The 25,849-nt window shown below is 42.2% G+C and overlaps 1 protein-coding gene across 1 annotated transcript in view; it reads right to left on the bottom strand.

Moving 5' to 3' along the window:
• Nucleotides 1-25,849, bottom strand: part of RORA (RAR related orphan receptor A) — a 358,502-nt gene that overhangs the window by 93,513 nt on the left and 239,140 nt on the right. The window contains exon 2 of the mRNA XM_039387663.1: nucleotides 20,772-20,801. Coding sequence (XP_039243597.1) covers nucleotides 20,772-20,801 — 30 coding nt within the window. The remainder of the gene's footprint in view (nucleotides 1-20,771; nucleotides 20,802-25,849) is intronic.

Raw genomic sequence — 25,849 nt, forward strand, 5'->3', positions numbered from 1 at the left:
TGTTGCCAGCAGCAAAAGAGAAAAATAAGGAGCAATAAGGGAAACAAGTAGAAGCCAGTGGGTCTGTGAGACAACTGGAAAGTCCCCTCCCAGGGCAGGGATCCAGAGCACAGGGGACTGTCCAGGGCCAGGACCAGGGGAGCTGCTGTTCTCAGCTCACGGGGCTGGCTGAGCCCAGGGCCACTGAACAGCACTGGGCCAGGAGCTTCAGCAAAGAGGAAAACTGCTTCCAACAGCAGCTGAGAGAGTTCACCTGGCCCTGTCAGCTTAACCTTGTAGGAGGACAAGCTCCACACCACGTGGCTGGTGGGACAGCAAGAGCTGGAGCTGCAGGTCGGCTCCGAGGCCATGGGTCAGGGCTCACCCTCAGAGCAGCAGCACTCACACAACCCTCCATTCCTGCTCATGGGACAGCTGCTGGGGCACTTCAAACAATCCCTAAACTACACCAGAAAATCATTGAGCAGCTGGAATTGGTGACCAGGGCTAATTGGGCTGGTTGGGCACATTCCCAGCTGGAGCTGGGAAAGGATCTGCATCACCTCAGTTTCTGCATGTCTTGGTTCTCCTTTGACAGACAAAAGTGCTTCTCTGCCTTGTCCAGATTCTGAGACACTGAAAACTGTGCAGTACTTGGCTCTGACAGTAATCAGGACAACCTCAGACATGACGACACAGACGGACAGATTCTGCTCAAAATTTGGCATTTGCCATTTTTCAGATCACTTGTGCCACCAACATGCTCCCAAAAGACAGACTGATCCTTGCTGACCTTGCTGGCAGGTGTGTCCCTCCTGAGACACTTATTCCTGAACTTCTTTTTTTTTTTCAAATGAGAATTGTTTGTGTGCTGAGAAATGTGCATGAAACATCATAGTTGGAAAATCCCATCATCAGTTACCCCAGCTTAGCTACAGATAACAGCAGCCAAGCTGATGCCAAGACTGATCAAGTTACCACGAAATATTTAATTTATACTTAATTTGACTGCCTTTTTTTTTTGATAGTCACTACTGAGTCCTTTAAATTAATCCTTGGAATTGTTAATGTGAAGTATGGGTGGGAAAGTAAATTTAAACATTAATTGGGCCCTACATGAACCTCTTCACAGTAAGTACTCAACTAAACTATGGCTCCTGTGTTGGAAGGCCACCAAATCAGTCCTGAAATGGGCCAAACACCATGTGCTGATCAGGAATGGAATAAAATATTAATGAAAATCTCAGAACACTGTGTGAAGTCTTGGCAACAACTTTAATTATTAGTGCCCCAGAGATTCACTCTGTCTTGATTATTTTTCCATTTGACTATAATGGCAATTTTTATTTTTGTTTGGTTTTTTTTAAAGATTTAGTTTGAAAAGTACAATCTTGAAATCAGCAATCATCCAGTAAAGAGCTGAGAAGCCCCAGGCTCTTGCTCTTGTGTAATTCCTCTGCTTTTCACCCCTGGGCTGGGGGCAGAGCACTTCTCTAGAAATCCTCTGCTGAGGGGTGAAACACAACTGCACACGTGTGCCAGCAGGGATCAGTCATTCTGAGAAGCAGGCACAGCAACAATTCTCCTCGGAGCAAACCCAGCTTTTACACAGCCTGGGTTTCATCACAGGGGTTTTCAGGTCTGTGTGGAAATCACACCTGTTTCCAAGCAGAACCACAGATTTGCACCATCATTCAGGAGGACTTTTAGAGACCTGAGCTGGCAAACCCAAGGCCATAAGAGTGGCTTAGAACACTTATTAGTAAGTGTTATACTTAAGTAAGCAGGCTGTGTTTAGCCAAGATTCCTCTCCCCAGAAACAAATCCATTTGCAGCAGGGAATTGTTAATGTCATTCCAGTGCCTTTGGAAGCACTAATACTCTACAACCAAACCCACCCAAGTGTCACCCAGCCTGCCAGTGGGGACCAGAGGAAGGCCTGTGAAAATATTACAAAAAAAGAGTACAACAGTAAGAACAACATGAACACAACCTGCACAGAAACCTGGCTGTGTGTCAACAGCAAAGCACAAGTGGAAACCCATTCAGAACCACTGGCAGAGGCCTACAAAAGAATTGTTTTGTGGCCAGCATTTTTAATTAAAAACTTTGTAATTATAACAATAAGATTTTGCAATGTGGCTGTTTACCTAAATGCTTTAAACTTTATTTACCACCTCACCCTTCACCTGCCCAATTATACTGAAATACAAAGAAACTCATTTTTTTCCCCAGAGGATTGCGTGGTAGCTAAAAGAGATTCAGAAACAGTGCACTAAGGAGTTAAAAAGCTCAAGAAAATAATGGTTAAAGTTCTATTAGATGAAAAATTTCACTAGTTCTGGTGCACTTGAGTCAAGGAAGGATGGGCTGTCTGGATGGGGGACAATAGGAGTATTCCCTGGCTTCCAGCCAGCTCATAATTCATAGAGTAGCATTATCAGCCAAAGTTAATTTTTCTTTTGATTAATCATCTGCCAGAGCTCGAGAGTTTGTGGCTAATTGTTCCATTCTTGACTGCAGAATGAATTAGAGAACAATGTGCAGGGAAAACATAAAGCAAACCCTTGAGCACATAATGAATAGTTCCGATGAGTTGGGTACTTTGCTCTCGTGTTCATTAAGATGGGGTGGAAATGCACTGCTCCAAGGACAGCACACACAAGCCAGAGATGTTCAAATCCTCCACCCCGTGCTCACAGGCCACTGGACTCCTGTTGGACAGCCTGGTTTAGGGAATAATAGGTTTAAGCAAGGAAGAAAGGAGAGCAGGATTACATTAGAAGGTTAACTCAGATTTAAGAAGTAACTGACTGAGGCAGCAGGTGTCCCAGGAATGATGAATGGGCAGCAACATAAAACAGACACCTTTCATTATAGGGGGATGAAAAATACTGTTCAAAAGGATATTACAGAGCAGTTCTTGTGGCTACAGCTCTATGCCAGCAACGTAAATTAAAGGTCTCTCAGTACTGGCTTGTGTAAGTGAAGGACTGAAAAACAAAATTCTCCTTGTTAGTGCCCTCCCAGTCAGAGCATCACATTTCCCATGTGAGGGCTTTTGAAATTTGTAAAGTCTTTAAAATGTATTTTTTAAACAAAAAAGAAGTATATCATTAAAAACGAAAGTGTAAAGGCAGAAAAACACATTTAGACACGAGCCATAATAAGGTCATTGTCCATGACTCCCTCTCATTCACATTAATAACAGCATGTCTGCAAAAGTTAGATGAAAGCTAGAAAAATACAATGTATTGGAATTCTCAGGAACAATTCTTGGGCTTCCCCTTTCCACTGAAAGTGAAGACTTGGAGCCAACAAATAGAACTAGTAAAGTAATGAGTGAAAAGTACAGCAATGTTTAGATTAAATGTTCTAAAGAAACACCAAAGGTCTGATGACCTAAACACAAATGAACAATCCCTAATACAATGAGGTACTTTTGGGGTGAAGAAACAACGTTGACTGACATTAGAATGGGTGCTGACACAGAACAAAGACAGTGACTCCGAGGAAAACACATCCTCCTAGAACCTGAGGAGAACTCTGGAGCCCCATTCCCACCCCCCACTGTAACACAGCTGGGTGGGAACACGTGCCTTCAGCTGCCCTCCCGCAGGTGGACGGAGGCACCCGAGGCTGCCGAGCTGCCCCGAGTGCCAGGGACAACGGCGAGGAACTACTGACACACTTACGCAGAGCCTGGCAGCAAATGACAGTCCAGATAGTCAAACAGGAAAGAAAATGTTAGCTTGTAGGAGCTAATTACTGCAGTCTCTTTACAAGTTACTCAGCCAAGCAACACATTGTCAGCACTGCACAGATCACACCAAGTCAGTATTCACCAGGGCTAATTTCCAGTGAGTAAGCGAAGGCAGCAAGAGCTTTACTGCAGGACGTTAAAGTGCCAAAAAAATCTCTGAATCAGAGGCCTATGTGCAGAGATAATGACATGGAAAAGGTCACATGTGTACACCTGCCAAAGAATTGGATTCTGTGTGCAAAAACCTTTCTTTATGCAGCACCTCTTTGTTTTCCTCTTTTCTCCATGTTTCTCCACTGCTCTGAGCAGTGGAAGCAACATGTGCCACAAGGAGCAATGGGCCTGAAATCCATACAGGAACAATACAGAAGAGCATTAAAAGCTGCATTTCACTCATCATTTTCATGATGTGCAGGGGACACAACACCCTCTGTCCCCTCTACCCCCGAAATGTTTTCTCTGTATGTGATAATTTATATAATAATAATTATTATTACTGATGTTGAATTCCAGCACTTCCTTACATAGTGGAATGAACTTCAGGTTCTTATACTGGATGTGCTACAGAACAAAACAGAAAGACAAAACCAGAGGATTAATCTGATTTCAGTCAGATCCTCTGTGGCATTAGAGCCATTCCTTTTCCTCTGCACAGCTTGGCAAAGCAGACATGCCTCTAGCAATCCAGACTGGAGTCTTTACCCTCAGTCTACCCCAAGTTCAGATATGAATAAGTTGTAAACATGCAGTGAGAAGTTTGAACAGAGTGTATCAACATTAATAAAAACAGATATTGATACATCTCCAGTAAATCTCCCTCTGGCTCGTGGGTAAGGCTATGAACTTATCATTTCCTTCTGTAACACTGTTAGAGATAACAAACAGAAAAGCTATTCTGGGGAAAAAATCAGAAAATTATTCTGCTACCATATGGAGGGAAAAAAATCATAGCACAAATAGAGAGTAAAAGCAGCACAAAGTTTATGGCATCATGGCTCAGCACCATTTAAATAGTTTTCATCCTTCCTTTAAAATTAAATGACACCTTCATCCCAACACCCCTGTATTCTGATACATGGTGCTATATCTGTGACAGTTACACACAGAGGTTGACAGTAAAAAAAATAAAAATTGGCAATTGCAGCAAAATTATAGCCGGGTTTACATATCCACTGTGTCCAGCAGTGAGATGAAATGAAAAACGGCTCTTATGCAAATCTCCATAAACATTCCCCACCTCCTTCAGACAACCAAACCCCCACTTCAGTCACCTAAGTGGAAGAGTGATAAATTCCCTGTCTGCTTCGTGCTTGTGTGGAACGATAAAGAACCAGCAGGTGCCCCCAGGGCTGGGATTTCACAGTCACTGAACTTGTCACCAGGTGAGTGTCTGTCATTAATGCAGCCAGAGCTGCCAGGAGAGCCCTGGGAGGACAGGCCCGGGAAAGGCACCTGGAGTGATGCTCAGGAGAGAACTGAGGTCTCACTTTGTTGCTGGAGGGAAGAACCGTGGTCAGACAGGAGATCCCAGCGGGGTGAGGGGCTCACCGAGGTCGGGCTGTGCTCACAGCTGAGAGCTCGGACAGGGAACCACAGAGAGAGCCTGAGAGACAAACAGGTGCCTGCAAAACTCTGTGTGAGCAACTTGGAGCTTCTCTGCTACTTTGAAGTCAAGTGCTACAACTTTTCCCAACAATGAGAAATTGTCTTTGGTTTTGCTGCACGGAAGAGACAACCACGGAACAGGGTCAAAAGAATATTGAAAAACATTTCCTATGGGATGTGAAAACTGGATGTAAACCCCATCCATAAGGGTGCAAAACAAACCAAACCATTGGTTAATTCCACTGTGAAATTTCAAACTCATGGCAGAGAAATGTATTAAAAGCTTTTCCACAAGGAAAAGACGAGGAATTATAGTTGAAACATGTCTGTAAAATACGCATACATTTTCCCCACAGAGACAATAAATAAACTAAATAGCATTTCATAATGTGATAGGATAATATATGCAGCTAAAAATCATACCTGCAAATTAATGCAGAAAATTTTCTGCATGTGAGCTATGTCTAAGTAAAGTCGTATTGAATTGAACCACAAAATAAAAACATACCATAAACATCAGTTTATACTACAAAATATAGCACAGCATGACAGAAAACAAGTTATTTTTACTGCCTTTTAACCCATATATACTGGAAACGCCAGGATCAGCAGGGCAATGGTGCTGTGGGTGCTGTTTGAAGTGTAAGAACGTCGAGGGCCAAAGCCCTTCTCTGCAGCTCTTGGGTATCCAGCAGCACAGGGCAGGGACAGCAGCACAGGCAGTGGGGCAATTCCTGCAGCTTCCCGGCTTTTTAAAGCAACTTCTGCAAGGCACGAGCCGAGTGAGAAAGTTAGATGTGCAAAGACACTTCAGGCTCCACCAGCAACCCTGATATTTATAGTCAGCCCTGAGTAAGCACAAAGGACTCTGACTTGGGCATTGACGCCACCTCTTTATCGGCTGCATGTTTGAGGAGACTCACACGGCAGCTTCTATTAACTTAATGCAAACCTCAAACAAACACGCCTCAATTATCACCACCTGCTAATTGACAAGAGCCTAATTCCTCCTCCTCCACGTGTGAGACTCCGGACCTTTTAAGGTCTGAACAACACTGACAATGTGACAGTTTTAAGCTTTCCATCACAAAACACTGACACAGGGAATGTGCCAATTTCGAGATGACTGCCAGGAAAACATAAACTGTTTGACATTTAATAAGCTTGTGTTTTCATAGAAATACAATGTGTTCTAGAGGGTTTGTTTCCATGAAAACACATGGTTGGAAATGAAATGAAAAATGGTTTTCTCAGTACTAAGCACCAAAAATAAAATAAGATAAAATGTCATCTGAGAAAAATACGCTAAAAATCAATCTATTAAACAACCAATGAAGGGGCAGATAGAACAGCTCATAGGATTATTCTTACTTCTTCTGAAATCTGGAATAAGGATATTTTTGGAAATCCATTTTAAAGCACCAAGAGTGCTGCATTCGACAATGCAAAGTAGAGAGAGCTAACACACATGGTGGGGCAGTCTGGGAAAACTGTATTGCCCCAACTTTACTGGCAAATAGACTCATAAGATCCTGGTTTCTTTCCTTATCCAAGTTAACACTTGCATAGTGGAGTGACAAGTCAGCACAGCATATGCTGTACCACTGTGGGGACAAAGGAGAAGATGCAGCACTTGGCAAGGAACAAAGTGGCTCTAAAGTGGCTCTTCTGGCTCTTAAACCAAGAGCAGTTTTTCTACCGATTCCCAAAGGTACACAACTCCCCTGCTTTTTCACGTCACTGCACCTGCCTTTGATCCTCTCTTTTCCCTGATGGGAAGAGTTTTGTGAGGAAAATGAAAAGTGTAACAATTAAAGAAGTGAAGGCTTCTGGTAAAAAGTGAAGCCTTTAAAGAAAAAGGTTGTTTTTATGACTATGATTTGTTCACAGCACGGGCAGTGTCAGATTCCAATCAGTGGTTGCTGTTTCGTGCAGATTCCTGCAGGAAATATCCTAGAGATGCTTTTTTGAAGGAGGATAAGCACTTATACTCTAATCTCGTAATCTGGGCATGCTTAGCTTGGTGCAGGTAGGTAGAGGTGTGATGAGTTATGATCTCTCTGGAAGGAAACAGAAGTTAAGGAGCTTTAATGGATCAAATACAAATTCTGCCATCACTCAGGTCCCGTGGTCATTCCTTTACACACAACCTGACCACCTACTTCAGCTGAAGCTTCTGTTTCTCTTCTTACCTAATAAGTGCAAATATATTGAATTGGCACACAACTTTTAGGCAAATACTACATCCTTTCCTTTCTGTTTTTGGTTCCCCTTTCCTTTTTCTTCTGCCTCTTTAAAGCCCTAATAACAGCAATCATAATAGAAATATAACCTCAGAACTATTTGGAAGCAAATGTGCAGCAAGCTCATAAAGCCCATCAGAGGTGCCCATTTAACTGTGTTTGGTGATTGCAAACTGGAAAAAATAGAAGCTAAAAGCAGGTAACACTAACTTGAGCCAAAACGACTTAAATAGTTCAATTAAAAGCTTTTTTCTGGGTTTATTACCCAGCAATGAACTAAGCTAATAAAGAGAATGCCTTTTTTGGGGTATGTCACTCAGAACTAGCTTACTGATTTTTTTTTCCTTTGGGCAAATTGTATTTAAACTTTGGTGATTTATCTATTTAGAAATAGAGGCTTTTTTTTTAATGACAAGTGTCTAGGAGAAAGATTTTCTGTGGGGATTAGCAAAGGGAGGAAAAGGAAGAGGGAAAATGGAATGTTAGAGGTATTACAAACTTTTGTAGTGGGTACTCAAGCCTCTCAACAATTGCCCAAACCCCACCAGAGGGAGGGGTCTATGTCAAACTAACACTTACTCATTCAATTTATAAAATTTGGTTCTCAAAATGTCTATCAAGTCTGATTTGCAGGGAAGTATCATGGGGGTTCACTGTGCCAGGGCCACGAGGTCATTTTGTATATGCAAACCAAATCTGACACAACAGAACAAATAAGATTTACTGGACAACCTACACCCACAATGGACATCTGGAAAGTCCTTTTTGCTTATCCAGAGCATACAATAAAATATCAACCACACTGAAATGCTCAGCTTTGTGATTTCAAGATCTTGAGACAAGAAAAGGAGCTCCATGTAAAGCCTGCCCAGGCTGCACTGACCAGAACACACCACCACTCACTGGGCTGGACCTGCATCTAACCACAGATTTAACCCCGCAGTGAGGAAATCATCTCGTTATAAAACGAGGGACAGGTTCCTACCTGTGGTGCTGTCCTACAGCCTCCCATCTAACACCAGTGAAAAGCAGCAACTAAAGGCAGAAAGGGGAACTTTTTTGCAAACTGGGATTGCCAGGTATAGGTTCCACAAAGAATAATAATGATTTCCCAGATTATTTGCTCTCGGGTTAAGGGTCTCTGTCTCTCTTTTCTAAGGTTCCCTGTTAGAACAGGGATTTTTTTTGTGTCAACACTGTTTGCTTGTCAAAGACAAAATAGTCCAGAGAAAGGTACATTACTGCCTCATTTAAGCCAGGATTTCGTGTTAAAATGTACTCTCAAAACAGCTGACAGTGAGGTGGTGAAGTCCTGTTAACAGGACATGGAAATTTAGGATTGAAGTACCTGAACTGCCTTGTTTCTAGGCCAGCTCCTAAAGTCACATCATCACCATCCCACGTGAAGGACTCACCCTGCTCTGAGTTAACAGGGGTTTTCTTACCTTCCTTCTGAAAACTGCAGGAAAAAATTGAGACTGTTTCAGTGAAACATTTTTGGAAATATCAAAAGCTTTGTTTAACAGGAAAATTATTTTCAGCCAGCCTTCAGCACCCTTATGTCCTCAAACAGCAGGTGAAATCGTCTTTTTGGATGACCCCTTTGCTTCCACTTTTACTTCAAGGACCACAACTCCGGAGTGAGCCAACAATACAGGCAGGGAAAAGGGAAAACGGGTCACAGTGAGAAACGTTCAGAGTTTAAACAGGAAACTTGCCTTATCTGTAAAAGTCTTTACAGCCAGCAAGTATCACACCTATTATCAGTGAGGGAACAGCAACAAAGATAACAAAACAGTTCCTCGGGCAAACATTGGTGGGAAGGATGGGTATCAGCTGCTGAACATATCTGAGAGGAAATCACTAAATGGCTTCGGTCATAGAGTGGCTTTCTGAAACCAGAGGGTTCCCTGCCCCTGTTGAACAGAGATTAAATAAAGCCTGATTTGAATGTTGAGAAAACTGCGAGAGCACCACCACTCCTGTGAACTGGCTTTTGAAGTTGGTGGTAAACACCTCAAAAAAAAAGAAGAAAAGAAAAAAACCAGAGAGGAAATGGCTTTGCTTTGAGGGTGTGCCTGGTTTGTTGAACGAGTGACACTGCTCCAACTCACAACTGAGAGTTTGGTAACTTTAAACAAGAACCTGTCATACACACAGGGGAGGCTAAGCCAGACAGCAAAAAGTCTCACAAAAGTCTTAATTTTTCCAACAAAGTCATCATCCTCTTTGTCAAGGCTCCCTAATTAATTTATTGCTCATATTTTTAACAGTAACTCAGTTCTGCTTCAACTCAAGAATTTTCCCATTAATGGCAGTAGTAAGACAGGAATCGTCCCAAAATCCCCACTGCAATCCCTTCAAACAATAACTTCTATTTAGGTAAGATCTACTCTTTTGATCGAGTGAACTGTGAATCCAAACCCAGGCAGTACAGTAATTGAATGCAAGGTGACTGCAGTGGGGTTAAAGACCAAATCCAGGTTCTACTATAGTGCCTTATAACAGCAAGAGATAAAGTAGCAATGGATATTTACACTGAATTCAAAGGTATTCAGGCTGGAGGATGTAATTTATTTACTTATTGATTCTATCTCTGAGTATAAAACATATTTAGAAAAAAAGTTATCTCAATATTGTGATGCTTATTTCAATGTGCACCAATCAGCACATCTGTATGTGCCAAATCCTGCGTATTTGAACTATTTCTTTTACAGTGCACATGTAGTTAATTCAAAGTAAATAATTTTGGCATTACAGAAAAATGGTGTAATTTTGTCTTATGAAGCTGCTGTATTTCTTGTCCTGTTTTCAACTGGAACACAGCTATTAAAATGCAAAAGGACACTTAATTACTCCCCTGTACTCAACTAACAGCAGGCACCACGTTTTCTGAGTCTTTCAGTTTAATGAAGGGTTTTGCACATGAAGTTTGTATTTGGGCACAGTTCAGGTGAGCAGATGAGCATCTTCCCAGCCCTGCACATTACAAATGCAGAGGGCACTTAAGAACTCAAACTCTAAGTACCTGTCACTACATTTTGATCCTTATAAACCCCCCAATCCCCTGTACTCCTTACTCATAGCTGGCAAGGTTTCTCAAAAGGAGTCTGTACCCTTCCCCTGCTTGCTCCCCCACTCCTGAGCAATGAACAAAAAACATAGCATTTTGTCAATATAGCTCAAAATAATTTGACTCCTATGCAAAAAGGAAAAAGAAAGTTGAATTTTAAAAGGTCTGTATCCCAAATTCCATCAGGATTCTATTTCATCTTGGCTTAATCTGGTTCTGTTCCTACTTTTGAACTCAGCTCTTCACGCTGACCCACACCACCCTTTGAGACGTTTTGCCCTTTATAAGTGAGCATTAATTACTATACTCGTGTTAGGAGATTGAGGAGGGAGAAAAACCTGACCAGCAAAGCTGTGTTTAAAAGAAGAGCTTGACAAATATCATCATCATTTGGTCACAACATTAAGAACAAGCTACTCATTAGGAGCTGGAGTGACTACCTGCTCTGCCAGAAGGAGCTGCCTCACACCCTGCCTGCACCAAGCTGTGCTCCCAGCTGGGCTCAACATTTAAATAATTCTGGGCTGATGTGCTCAGAGAAAGGCTGCAAAACCTCCAATATTTTACAGTCCTAATAAGGTTAACCATCAACATACATTAAAAAGCCCTTTTCAGGTTCAATAGCTGTGTCAGGATGGCAAGTGCACAAGCCTAGCAATGCACTGTCAAATAAATGAGTCTATTAGGAATGATGGAATCAGTCCCTGGATTCAAAATTCAGATAATAAAATGTGCTTTTTTTGGTTCAGATACCAACCTTGGAGAAGTCCCTATGACTAAGCTTGCTCTAGAATCATTAGAATTCAGCCTTACTACAACAAAATGCAGTATTGTGTTATAATAAACAGTGTCATGAGGTGAAATGAATGTGAGCAGAAAGCTCCATGGACAGATTCTTCTCCACATGTGGAAGAAGGTGGCAGTGATACATAGGAATAAACCACCTACATCAGGAAAACACTTGGAATTTTGATCTTTGAACAAATGGGCCACCAGGCCTAAAGATAATGTTTTAATCCTAATTTTAACCCAAATTTAATCCCAACACTTGGCTGTATTTGGTAGCAATCCATTCATAAAGACTCACCTTTCTATAAAGATTGAGGTGACTTCAAGGAACTGTTCAAATCAAACTGAGTGAGTCTTGCACAAGCCTTGTTTGGTAAGGGTAATTATTTCTTAGGAAGCTATTGCAAAGGATGTAGTCAAACTATTTCTCTGTATGTGTAGTTAGAGCTGGTTAGACTCAGACTATCCAGAGCCAAAATATGCAACCCACATATTAAAGAAGAAAGTCATGAGCAGTAACACTTCCTATTTGCTTTCACATTGTTTGTATTGGAAAATATGCAGAATGCAAAAGTAGATTTGGAGAATTCCCATCTGCCAGTTTTCTGGTGCCCAAGACACTAAAAAAAAAAAAAAAAAGACTTAACACAAATAATTAACTTCATGACCAAGAAGAGGAACTTCTACTGCTCTCAGAGTCGGACTAAAGTCTTACAGTGTGGAGAGCATCACGTATTTTGAAGCTTGGACTGAGCCCATAACACAGGGCTCTTCTCTGACCAGTGACCACACCAAAATTGGGGAGAGCTGTTCTTATCCAGGTGGAAACATAACCTTCACATAACAGCTGAGAGAGTACTAAAGACAGGAGACTTTAAAAGCAACCACAGAGAAGGGGTTATGTTATCAGGGCTGATGAAAGCACGTTTCAGCCAAAAGGATCCATTCCAGCAGCTGCAATGGGATTCAGATCAGTCCTGTGCCCTTTCTGCTCACGTGCCTTGCAAAGGCACAACAAGTGTTCATGACATAATCTACTACATTTCTTACATCAGATGAACGGCCCGAGGAATTAATAAATAGAAAAAGGAAGGGTACAAAAGGTGTAAGAACAACTTCTATGGAATTGTAAGGTATAACAGAACACTCCAGACATTCACAATGTCTGTGCTGCCTGCCCCCACCAACAGTTTAAATTTGGAGTCATGTCCACAATCTCAATATCCACTGATATTGATCTAAACTCACTGACAGAGTTTAGATCCCTAATGTCAGAAACCCCCCAGTGCTCTTCCTAACTCTTCATCATTCCTTAAAACATGGGCCTCCAAATTTTTAAACATCAAAGAGAATGTCTCTGCCCATCTTATATTCTTCCACAGGATAGACCACAGAAAGAAATGAAGTGTTAAAAGAACTGGAATTTATTGATTTCCAGTTTAGAAGTATCTGAACCATAAACCAACATAGATACATACACATATATACATTTTCACACTGAATGATTAACATTTTGCAAGTGCTTATCGGTCTTCACTTGCCAAAATTAATTTTCAACCAGTCTGCAGTTTTGCCCTTTCTCTAGTTTGCATGCTACTTCACTATAAAGGCACAGAAAACCCTGTCTTAGGGTATTTACCACAAAAACTCACAGTAAAGTAAGTCCATAATTAATGGTCATAGCCAAAAATCCCATGTAGATGGAAGCTGCTCCATATACTCAGAACAGAACCAGAGAAGAGACCTGATATTATCTCCAAGTGCAGCTAATAGACAGAGTTCCCCAGGGACTTCCAGGGCAGTGCATTTAATTGCCTTGGAGAAAAAGAACTGTTCCTTCCAACTGTGCCACAGGCTGGGGGCCCAGGCGGGTGCCAAGCCCTTGGGCAGCTCAGAGGAGATGAGAGGCACCAGGTTTGTGCCCCCTCTGCCCAGTTACTCTGGGAGGACACAAACCAGACGTCAATAAAAAGGTTCTCCTGATGCTTCACCCACGGCTGCTTCCACACAGGCAAAGGGCTGGGCTCTCTCCCAGATATCAGAACTTTGACAGAGGAAATGTTTCACTGCCATGAACCTCCCGTGAAGAACCAGAGCAGGCACAGACTCCCCCAAGCCATGTCGTGGGGGTCACACCTTCACAGGCAGCACTGCCATTCTGTGTCCTCCTTCTCCCAGGCCAGCCAGGAATGCTTTCTGAATTTATCAATATTCCCTCCTCTCCTCATTATCTGACAATGCCTTCACCTCTGCCCCTGTACTCGACAACTGACCACACAACAAGAGGGGAACATTCATTCTCTCTCAGAAAACAAACAAGTCACTGACACAGTGGCTTGTGTGGCAACCAAACCAAACTTTTCACAGGGAGGGCTTCAAAGCAGAATTAAAGGCACAATGTCGAGCTGCTGCTGAAGAGCCTTCCTTTGGCTCTCAGGAAAAAAGAATAAAAAAAAGTGTAGCAGTAGTTCAGCAAAAGTTTTGAACAAGAGGAAAGCCCTAGATAGCTGTCTTCAGATTCTTCACCAGGGCAAACAGTGCTTCAAGGACAAGTAGAAAAGTAGCAGCTATTTGAGGCAACTTCATTATAAAATCATTTTTAATAAGCAATCTGAACAAAGAGAGGGAGTGCTCTTGCAGAGAAGCCCCCAAGGGATCTTAAGGCTGCCCAGTAAAGTTATTAGGAGGTTACACACAGGGGACCAAACAGCTATTTTACTGGCCTCAGGGGACAGGGTTTAGTTTTCACCTGTTCTCTTTAGGCCTTGGTACTAACAGCAGATCCCGTTAACCATCAGCTTCCTGAAGGCTCCTGTTTTGTGAGGGAAAAGCAACGTTTACTTACTTTAGCAGACATATGAAACACAAGGGGAAGTCAACAGCACAATGCATAATAGGTAAGTAATTATAAATCAGATCAGAAAAAAAAATCATAGTGGTTTTCCCTTTAATACAATTAAGGAAAGTACCTAGAAAATGTTGAGAAATCTTTAGCAGTGACTATAAATGTAATATGGAAGGAAAGTAAAATCAGAGAAAAAGAGAAATCTAGGTCTTGGGTTCCATTAAGCTGCAAACCTTAATATGCTTGTAGAACTTTGGTGAGCAGGAGTCCTGGGATATCTGGACATCTGAGCAGCTGAAGAGCTGTCTTCTACCCCAAAGCTGCCTCCTCACTTTTAACAAGGGATGTGCCCTTCTTAGCACCTGCCCAGAGTCAAAAACTTGAACTTAGCCCAGAGTCACTGTGCACTCACCAAAGTTCCCTGAGTCAGGATTTATCTCTAGACAAACACAAGGTGAGTGTAGGGATAGTCCCAGAGCTTGGTGTGGGATCTCAGATAGCATAAGGGATGGGTTTACTTCCACATTTGCCACCAAAGCTGCCAGTTCTTCCTGCAATTGGTTTTATTTAGTGTTAAAAATTATGAGCACACAGTTCCCACTTTCCAGCTCATGTCATTAAAATCAGTGCCTGGCTTTGGAAACATTTCTTGTCTGCCAGAAAATAACTGAAAGGCTAATTTCAGTATAAGCAAGGAACATTTCACCCAAAGTTAAGGAATTCACACAGAGATGACTACTGACACAACTGGTTAGGAAAAATTATTCTAGAATAACTATCTTGGTAAATTACAAAAAGCAGAGAAATTCCCAAGTCTCAATAAAAGGGCAAATATCTTAGAGTTACAAAGGAGTCTTAGTCTACAGAGGGTTTTGATATGAGTGTTTTCTGTTAAATCTGGATATACCTTGGGTTCTGAATATATAAAATGTACTGTGCTGAACGTTATACCCAAGTACATCTATTTGCGTTACAAGCGAACAGAGATAATAAAAGATGAACAAAATTAGTCCACAGGTCACTAATGGTGATCCTCTTGCTGTTGTACTACCACAATACAACCTACAAAGCACAACCAACGACACTTTTGTGCCACTGTCCTGGGTTACAAGGCAGGGACACGGAATAAAGAATTAAGAGTCAAAGTCTGTGGCAGTTCAGAGAGCAGGTACCAAGGAGGGGTAACATGCTGGAACAGGACAGTCCACACAAACCTGTCCAGGAACTGAAAACCTAGAGCTGAGCTGGTCTTGTTCTACCTCGGGAAGCAATGCAAACTATTCTATAAATATATGTTTGAGATGAAGCTGAACTTCCAACAGCTCAGCTGAGCAGACTGCCATGGTCTGAGGATGAGGTGCACACTTGGGACACCGTTTTGCTGTGGTCTTTAATGTCTGACTCTCTTGAGCCAGAGATTTAGGAAAGAACAGTGGCAAAGCATCACAACTAAAAAGTTCCATTACCAACCATGGGAATCCTTATAATAAAGGCACGAGAGAACAGACTGGGTTGGTAGGTCTTAATCTTAAATTTCCCTGAGGGGTGAGCTGGTGCAGGTGTAGAAACTGAAGTTCTCAGCTATCCCCCATCACGACTGCCCAAAGAAACATGCCCTTTCTCTCCAAATGGTGATAATTCAGGGGCAGTGCATGGAACAGTTGTCACTTTGGGACTCAGCTCAGGGTCACTGTCCACACTATCACTGGAAAGTTAAACCCAAGGAGCAGCCCTGAGTTTGAACAGCACCTGGTTGTTGTGGTGCAGGTGAGAGCAGCCCCTCAGGTCCCCACCTCTGCACTGACAGGTGGGTGTCACCAGGAACTGGGGCTCCCGAGTCTTTTCTGCTGTGGAACAACATTCCAAAGGATGGCAGGAGCTCCTTGGTGTGAATGGAAGGCTTGTAAAATCTGTGCATTTTGTCCTACCTTACAAATGCCAGGTAAGCAAGTTAATGTCCCTGGACCTCCATGCAGATATGAGCTCCAGCTATGCAATCAAACTCCTCTGAAGCTCCTAACTGTGCTCTTCACAATTCAAACAGAGAGAAAGGAGGTTCCACGACATCGTGGAGTCATTACAACATTCACCCTCTGGATACATCTGCAGGAAACCAGCCCTTACTTTGACAGGCAGCCAAGTCAAACTCAATTTAGAAAGTCAGTGCCCAGGATATAAAAATGATCTGAAGAAAAATAAGGTGAATGACTTGATAGTTGTGAGTCACAACGGTCTGGTGGAGGCCATGAAACTAATTGTATGAAGTATGGCAAGATTAAAGATGTCAGAAACTAAACACTACACATCTCAGGACTGAGCCTAACCCCAAGGCAGTAAACACTAAATGCAGGTCCTTTGCAGCCTTTTGTTTCACAGAATTTCAGGTCCTTGTCATCACTGACACCATGATGCCTCTCTGAACTTGCAAAAGGCTGAAGTTGTGCATCAAAGTCACCATTCACTTGGAGCACTTTTCTATTCAGGGCATGAAACATGGGAGGAAGAGGGGTCTATTACAAATATTAGTGTAAATTAAATGATCAGAGAAGAATCTAAAAGTCAGTCATATCTTTCTTGAGTCAAAAAAGAACTGAAAGACCAGAAGTCCCACTTTGAATGGAAGCTGAGACAGGACTTGTCCTCTACCATCTGACAGTTAAGAGCACATCTTATCTAAAGTGAAGGTTACCCTAACAAATAGCCATGTGAGCCCAAGAGAATAGTGCTACAAACAGACAGAAGGCATGAATTTCAACTTCAAAAGCCTGTTTAATCCTAAACTTTAACTAAGAAAAGAACTGCATTTTGGGGTGGATAACATTTATCCCCTCAGAGCTGTTTGGCAGAGTATCAGGCTCCTTGTTTAAAAGTGGCAGGTTTTGGGATGTTTAGACTCTGACAAAGACAGAATGTGGAGAAGCAGCCAATGAAATAGAATTAGTTGTAGCAAGAAGGATGAAAACCTCTCTGATTTTATTGAGATAGCTGCATTATGGAAGAGCTGCATTTCTTCAGCACTGGATGTGTGCAGATACTGAACTGCTGTTGGATTCAGAAAGGGCCTGAGCACCTGTGAGCAGCACAGGAGTTCCATTTCAGGACACTTGTCACAGACTAATGCTGAGAAGGGGCTAAAACATATCCCAAAACTCAAACAATAAACCCAGGAACAACTAAGTTGTGGAGACAGGTCACCACCAATTTCAAAACCTGCAAAATTAAAATAGCTGTTAGTTGAAGTCTGAAAGGGATTAATGTTTGAAACTTATCATGTATCAAACTTCCTGGTATTTATATTAAAAAATATTTTTTCTCCACTGATTTTTTTTCACTTCTCCACTCATTTTCTCCACTCCATTTCTTCCTCCCTAATTAAATCAAAAGGTCATTAGAAATAAGTGGCAGTTTACAGTCAGTCAACACCCTCATATGCCACATATAAATTTGGAATAAGACAACTCCATCCATATTTCTAAACATCAGTGCAGGCAATGTATATACAATACACAAAGAGTTTGCAAGAATGCTTTTTGAAATTTTTTTGCACAAATCCTACTCTGTGTAACAATTTGGCTAAGTTAAATACACAGGTACAAGGTGATAGGCAAACTCTAGATTGTCTTGATACACAGACTCTCTTTCCCAGTCATTTGTAGTTGTTAACAACTGAGATTTTAATTGTAATTTTTGCATTTAGGTGTTTATATAATTTTGTTTTCCTGAATCATTTCAAAACTCTGATTTTTTTTTCCTACTTCTTCTATTCAATAATAATAAAAAAAAAATCTATGCAACAATGGAAAAACATGTTTATTGTGCATGATGCTGAAGTGCCAAAGATGCACAATTTACATTAATTCCTGCTCTATGAGAATTTGTCATAACAGGAATGAATTCTAAAAGAACCTCAACCAAAACTGAATGAAGCCTCATACATATTTGCCTGCAAACGTAGCTTGCATTTTCATCATGCCAATAACAGCATATTGCTCCTTCTATTTTAATCCCTTCTTAATGGGCAAGCTTATCTTCCCATTATTCAGGCAACTTTTCTGTTCATGCTTCAGCAATCGCATGACAACTGATTAACAAATCAGGGAATTACTCCTTGACAGCTCTCTTAGAAAAGCAGAGTTCTCAACACCAAAGACACTGGTCCCTAATTTCTGCCTGCTCTGGAGGTGTGTGGTGAGGAGTCAACGAATACATCTTTTCTTCATCAGAGGGCTGGAACGACTTCAGCCGAGACACACACCACCACAACAGCCCACCAGCACCACCACAGCCCAACAGCCCACCACCACAACAGCCCACCAGCACCACCACAGCCCAACAGCCCACCACCACAACAGCCCACCAGCACCACCACAGCCCAACACCACAACAGCCCACCAGCACCACAGCCCACCACCACAACAGCCCACCAGCACCACCACAGCCCACCACCACAACAGCCCCTCAGCACCACCACACCCCACCACCACAACAGCCCACCAGCACCACCACAGCCCAACACCACAACAGCCCACCAGCACCACCAGCACCACCACAGCCCAACACCCCACCACCACAACAGCCCACCAGCACCACAACACCCCACCACCACAACAGCCCACCAGCACCACCACACCCCACCACCACAACAGCCCACCAGCACCACCACAGCCCAACACCACAACAGCCCCTCAGCACCACCACACAGCACCCCACAACAGCCCACCAGCACCACCACAGCCCACCACCACAACAGCCCACCAGCACCACCACACCCCAACAGCCCACCACCACAACAGCCCACCAGCACCACCACAGCCCAACACCCCAACAGCCCACCAGCACCACCACAGCCCATCAGCCTGGCCTGGCTTCAGATGCATTTCCTACACTCTTTAGGGCTGTGCTTGCTATTTGACCTTCCCTGGGAAAGGATCAGTGCTGGAACTGGAGCTGGGGCTCCTGCAGCAGGTCAGTCCTGGCACTGCTGTGCACAGCACAGGGTGTTTGCAGGTGATTTCCCGGGGGAACGGTACAAACCACCACGTACAGCATCAGCCTCCAACAGGAGAGGCCAGGACTGGGCTGGCACAACCCCCAAACTGCTCCCCAGCTCTAGAGAGGGTGCTCCAGGCCAGGGCTGAGCTCAAGGCAAGGCTGTGCAAGGGAGCTGTGTGTGCAGTGCCTGGCCTGTGGGTAACAGAGCACTTCAGGCCCCAGTCCCAGCAGCTCAAATATTCACCAAAAACACAAGGAAGGGTCAAACTCCACGCCCAGACTCCTGCCTGTAGCTCCCACTAAGTGCAATGGAAACCTCATATGCCTTCAGCCAAAGAGGATCTGACCCTAAGAACACTTCAAGCAGCAAACCCACCTAAGCAGAGCAGGACCATCATGATCTAAAAGTCTGAGGCATTTAGAGTTTGCTTCAATACTCATACAAATCAAATTTCTCATTTGAAGTTCTTAAATCAATTTTGTAACTCTGTGCAGTGAGAATTCATAATCTCAAGTCAGATTTTTCATTACATGAATATTATAAAACCAGGAATGAAATAAGAATAAAAACCATGTAAGATACTTTGCACCACCCCTTTAACCCTGGAAGCTGCAATGAACATACTTCAAATGCATGATCCTGTTAAAATGCATATATATTTGTAAATTTTGTGCAGCCTACCACCTGTTTTGTTAGGGGGCTTCCATGAATTAATAGCCTCAGTTTTGCCTACTCCTGTTTCAGATCCTGGGCAAGTACAGTTCTTGCACTACCAGATTTCCAAACCTCCACAGCATCCAAAGCATCCCAACGTGTGTCCGGCTACAAATTGTAACATTTTCTTGGAATTGTGCTTTTAACTCGCTGCAGGGGAGATGAGAGTTGATCTCCAGTAATGATGTCTTTGAAGAAGATTTGGAATAAATGTATATGTAAGTAAATGCCCACATCCACAGACATTTCCAAGGCTGCCACTTCTGAGGACTGTTTGTTTATAAGGTTGAGAGCAAAACAATAACCTCCTCGTTTCCATCCAGCTCCTTCAGCACAAGCACTGAATGATTTATCTTACAGACTCATGCATAGGAAGGGACAGAAGGCTTTCAGTTCAATAATATATTTTAGCTTGAATCATACTGCATATATATCAGACATAAAAACATAACCATTCTCATCTGTATTTTCTGGACGTGTTAATTATCAGCTGTAAGGTATATAGACCAGAGCCAGGAATTCTGCCTTTCCTCACAACTTTCTTTTCCTGCCCTCTGACTTCACACACGTGCCAGTAACACACACACACATTGTATCTCCGACAACATTTTGGCTGAGGACTGAAACCACTCTAAAGCAGAAAACCCACCAGCATTTTTAAAATGGAGCCTTCTCAGACCAGCCCAACACCTACTAGTCTGAGCACCACAGCACAGCCTAACAAACTCCATTCCTAAGAGAAGGCCAAATCAAAAGATATTACTTACATGTATGAGTCTTCTTTGTTACGGAAATACCTGTAGGGAAGAAACAACACCAACGTTAGCAAAACCACCACTGGATAAATTCTTTTGACATGTATTTCACCATTAATCTATTTTATCAGACACACAGCAGCCACTCTAAAAGAGGAATGAAAATTGCCATGATTTGTGCATTGAAGGTGGAAGGATCTCCCCTCTCTGAGTGCAGACTTTAATGGTATATTTTCTCCTCATACCTCACCTATAAAGGTTTCAACACGTATTGCTTCAGCAGATACCCATCTCACTGTCTGTGCTGCTGCTTTACAACTGAGGCTGATGCACCAAGAAGATATCAGCAGCACTCTATGGAAGCCCCCTTTTATTTTCCACGGTTAAGGATTTTCCCACACTCATATTAGGTGGTGCCCATTAAACCACCCAGACAGAACGGATTTGAGCGGCGCAACGATTCCTGTTATTAAGTTGGAGCAGTTCCTTGATGGCAAGCTGTAGCTTATGCTCATTAAAACCAAATGAACAGCTCTCTCAACTTGAGTATTACTGCCATAATTCCAAGCCAGATGCAAGTATCTCCGAGCTGTTAAATACATAATTTCTGCAGTAATAAAGATGTTTTCATGCTAGACAGGCATGTGGCGGCAACCACCAGCGATGGGCCAGTGCCAGTGAAACTGGAGAGGCATTTTAAAGAAAGCAACAGAGTGAACAGAATGAGGCAAAATTCATAATACCAAACAGAGATAAAATTAACTCTGTTAAATGTCATTGGAATTCATGCTTGAATACAAACAATATTGTCTCCACTTTAGTAGATAACTGGTGACGTACTCAGACCCCTCAGTATTTAAGCTTCACTCTCCTTGGGGGGAATTTTATGAGAAGAGAAAGAGGTTACTGGAAGCAGTACAAGTATTTGAAACATTTCATTTGTGATTAAGGCCTGTAATGAAATTTTAGAATTGGAATTGTTTGGCTTACTGCTCATGAAAGACAGAGAGACCTGAATCTCCTCTGCTACCCTCCAAATTCCTTCTACCACCTCTTCCAAAACAAATTACTATGGAAAAAAAAAGGTTTTTATTTCAGGCTTCTTGGTTGTGGAACATCTGGGGGAGGCAGTGAGTTCTAACAATCAATAAAAACTTATTTGCAAATTTAGAGCCAACTTCCAAGCCAACAGTTTTCAAACTATTAATGTTTTTGATAGATCCAGAAATCCCTAAAGCCAACCCCAAACAGGCAGCCATCAAGTTTGACATAATTGTCATGAGGATTTTTTTTTAAATTGCATTTGTGTAGCTATTGGCCTTTTGGTTTGGAACTACCAGGCTCTACAAGTGTGAGCACTGGAAGCTTTCTTTTCCCTGAAAAGCTGAGAGGCTCCAGGCTTTGGGAAGAGAAGTTCTGATAGTTCCTCTGGGCAATTTTGTAAATGTGAGACACTGGTAAGCAATTTACAAAAATCAGCATACTAGAACTTGATTATGTATATGGATTAATTTAAATAGAAAGGTCCTGGCCAAACGTGCACATTCCTCATGCACAGAATTAAAATTATAGCCACAAAGTGCAGAGCCAGGGTAAGCACTGAGAACAAAAGAAAAATAAGCATAACAAAAACAAAACCTTTCAGTTAGATAAGTAGCTACTAAGGGGGGCAAATTCATCCTTTAAACTGGTAATTTGTAAGAGCAAGTTTTCTTGGCTTTTCATTGCAGTGCAATCCTTACTCAGAGCAGGGGACAGGACAGGACAGGACAGGGGGTGTCACTCAGAGCTGACACTGTGACAGGAACAAAAGCCCAGGGCAAGGGGAGGGTCAGAGGGATCTGAAGCACCTCCATCAAAATGCACCAACAATACCTGTGCACCCTTTGATACGAGTGCAAAAACCTCTCTGTAGGTTTTTCTGAATCTCTGCCTTACCCTTTGAATTTGAAATGAAAGCTGCTGCTGGAATATTGGCTCTTCCTCCAAGGAAGAGCATTTGTGCTGCTGTTTGACTGCTCGAGTCACCACTGAGCAGCACGTCCAGCTCCTGACAGCAGCTTCACCCTCACAACCTGCCCTGACATCCCCTGGGCAGGCACACTCACCCCACCCTTCCCTATCTGGCCAATTCCTACGATTTTAAGGAGGTTTTAGGGAATGGAAACGCAGAGAAAAAGGTCTTAAATCCGAACACCATTTGCAAAACTTCCTCTCCCAACGCTCGTGCTAATAAATGGATACAGCAGTGCTCTTTCAGCATTATGGGAGCCATATGTGTGCTTTTCTCAGAAAATAATGCTCTCTGTAAAATCACTTTGAACAGAAAGTGCTTATGCTGTCACTTCTGATTACTCACAGCCTCTTCACAATGGGATTTGCCACAGCACAAAACAGACTTAGCTGTATTCGCTGACTGAGGGCCTCCTTCCCCTGCTACATGAAACACTCATGGAAATATCAGTGCTTATATTTTTCTACCTAATTTGTTTTTTTTTTGATGTGAGACATGTCGTGGGTTTTTCCAATCAGATGTTTCCACAATAATTACCGATTACTATCTCATAAGACCTTTTAGCTGTTTTATGCAGATATTTTTAGATAACCTTTTAAAACAGCAGCTTAGAGGTAGGTATTTTTGCATCTTCTTCATCATTCCACTGGTGGTTGCATCGAAAGCAAAGCATTTTGCTTTGAGCTGTGGTTTTAAAGTAACTAACTGCAATCTGGTGGAACAAGGATAAATGTTGCCAGTGAGTTCAACAGGATTAGGTTTAAATTAATCAGGAACCTTCACTGATGTTAAAGCGAGTTATGAATTTTTTAAGAAGCCTTCCCTTTCACACAGGTAACTCTTAGTGACTAGAAAAACTGAGCAAAAAATGTAACAGCATATCCAAACAGTTACCTAAATTAGATATATTATAACGAGTGCTTTAAATATAAATATTGAGTATGCAACACTGCCATCAGTTTTAGTTTTAATGCAGGAAGCCAATGACTCTGCTATTCAGAACATTCAAGGTAGATAATAATATCCTAGAAATGAGTGTACTGTGGAAAAAAAAAATCAGTCTGAAAACCACTTAATGTAAAAAAAGGGGAGTTACAAGATCTCTGTCTCTCTCTGTGCCAGGGCTGCATCCCACTCGTGTATATGTTTGAATGCCTTTCCTATGAGCTGCATCCAAAAAGTTTTATGCAGACAACTCATCAGTTCTTTTGAAACCAACAGGATCTCCTATGAAACTAATTCTGCAAGTTCAACATACATCAAGTAATTTTCTCCCCAACTGGGATTGCTGTCATTTGTAAATGTTTCTGGGACTGGACCACCAGTTTAAGTAGATTTGAGTAGACACTATTTAATGAAATCTAAACCCAATACACCACTGAAAGACAAAGATTTATTTTTAATGAGTAGAGCATAAAGAACCTACTGATTCCTTTCAAAATGTTACTTCATATAAAATCCCATTTTTTAATGGGCTTCATTCCCAAATGTGATAGACTGGAGAAATATGTGACCAGTCACCACTATTAGCACTGTCCTACACAGCCAGCTTTCCATTCTCATTAACAACAAATGCAAAAAAAGCAGAAGGAGAGGAAGAAACAACACTATAGCTTCAGTGTTGCTAATACAGAAAGACTTCCTGACTTAACCAGCCAGACTTCAAAGTAAAGCAAAGGAAATGTCATGAAAATACCACAATCTATCAGTGCCATGGTTATCAGTGAGTGAAAGTTTCAGTATTACAGTTATCACAGAATGTATCACTTCCGCAGTGCAATCTGACATTCCTGATCAACACCAAATCTCAAACAAATTAACAGCTCACACTTTTCATCCCTGCCATTGCCATGCAATGCTCTGGGCAACGACAATCGATTTCTGCACAATGAAAGGACTTCACCCACCACCCCCTCTCCCCCCCCCACCGGCCTGTAATTTGCCATGATGGGTGGTATTTACAAAAATAGCCTGCTGGATGCAATGAACTTTGAAAAGACTATCTGCCAACAGAGACAGGATATTCTTTTGCAAGCAGTTAGCCTGACTGACCTTCACTAGCCAACTTCAAATAGAGATAACAATGTCTTCAAGTACAAAAAGAGACTCAGATATTTTATACATCATAAGCTATTTCTCACAGTTGCCCATCCAAATAAAGCAGCATAATGAAACACTGCTTACTCTGTGAACCCAGATCCCTGCTGCTGTTGTACAGTTGTCAACTTCCCACATTTCAAGGGGAAAACACACTTTGATGTGCAGTAAGATAAGTAAAAAGTCCCCTGTCTGGCAGAATACATTACTCTGCAAAATATCAAAGGAGGATATTCTTGAGTGCAATTTTCTTAAACCTCCAAGAAAACTCTTCCTCAGAAGTTTGTGAGGATAAACACACGTATTACCGGCAGAGCTCAGCACTAATCTCTGGGACCTCTGTAAAGCACCAGTGCTTCCCTTTGCTGTGCCTTTTGTGCCCAAATCAGGTGATTAACACTGCCCTGACAGCTGTAAATCTCGGTAGATGCCCTGTGTATACGATGCTTTGCTCATGTGGGGGTGTGTATCAATACATGTATTTTTTCTCCCCTCCCCTCAAGCCAACATTACGGCTCCAGCACGTTTTGCAACTTGGACATTTTAGGGTGGATTGGAAATCTTGGGGGGAAAAAAAAGAAGTTAAAATTTTAAACTAAGCCTCCTGCCTGACATATTGTGTAAAATCAGAAAGAAAATATATCACAACCTTGGATCCCACTGTGTTTCATCCTGTCACTCCACTTCTTTGTTCCTGCCACCACACAAAGGTAGCAATTGTGGTGGAATATCACATGCAACACTCGGGCACTTGCAGAGAACCTACCAAGGCAGAATAATACATTTGAGTGTATTCAGAAAGGAGCTCATCCTTTCAGAAACTTTAATAGTGGTTTCTGTTAAAGCCTGTGCAGATCTCTGGCTTGAAGGAGTTCTGTGATCTTTGGGGGCCATTGTTTACGGTGACCGAGGTGACACAACACACACACAAGTGCTGCAAACACCACTTAAGGGAATTAATCAAACAAAATGATGTTGC

This window comes from Pipra filicauda, unplaced genomic scaffold (genome assembly GCF_003945595.2).
Source record: "Pipra filicauda isolate LSUMZ 115617 unplaced genomic scaffold, ASM394559v2 scaffold57_size4234018_pilon, whole genome shotgun sequence".
In the NCBI taxonomy this organism is placed as follows: Eukaryota; Metazoa; Chordata; class Aves; order Passeriformes; family Pipridae; genus Pipra; species Pipra filicauda.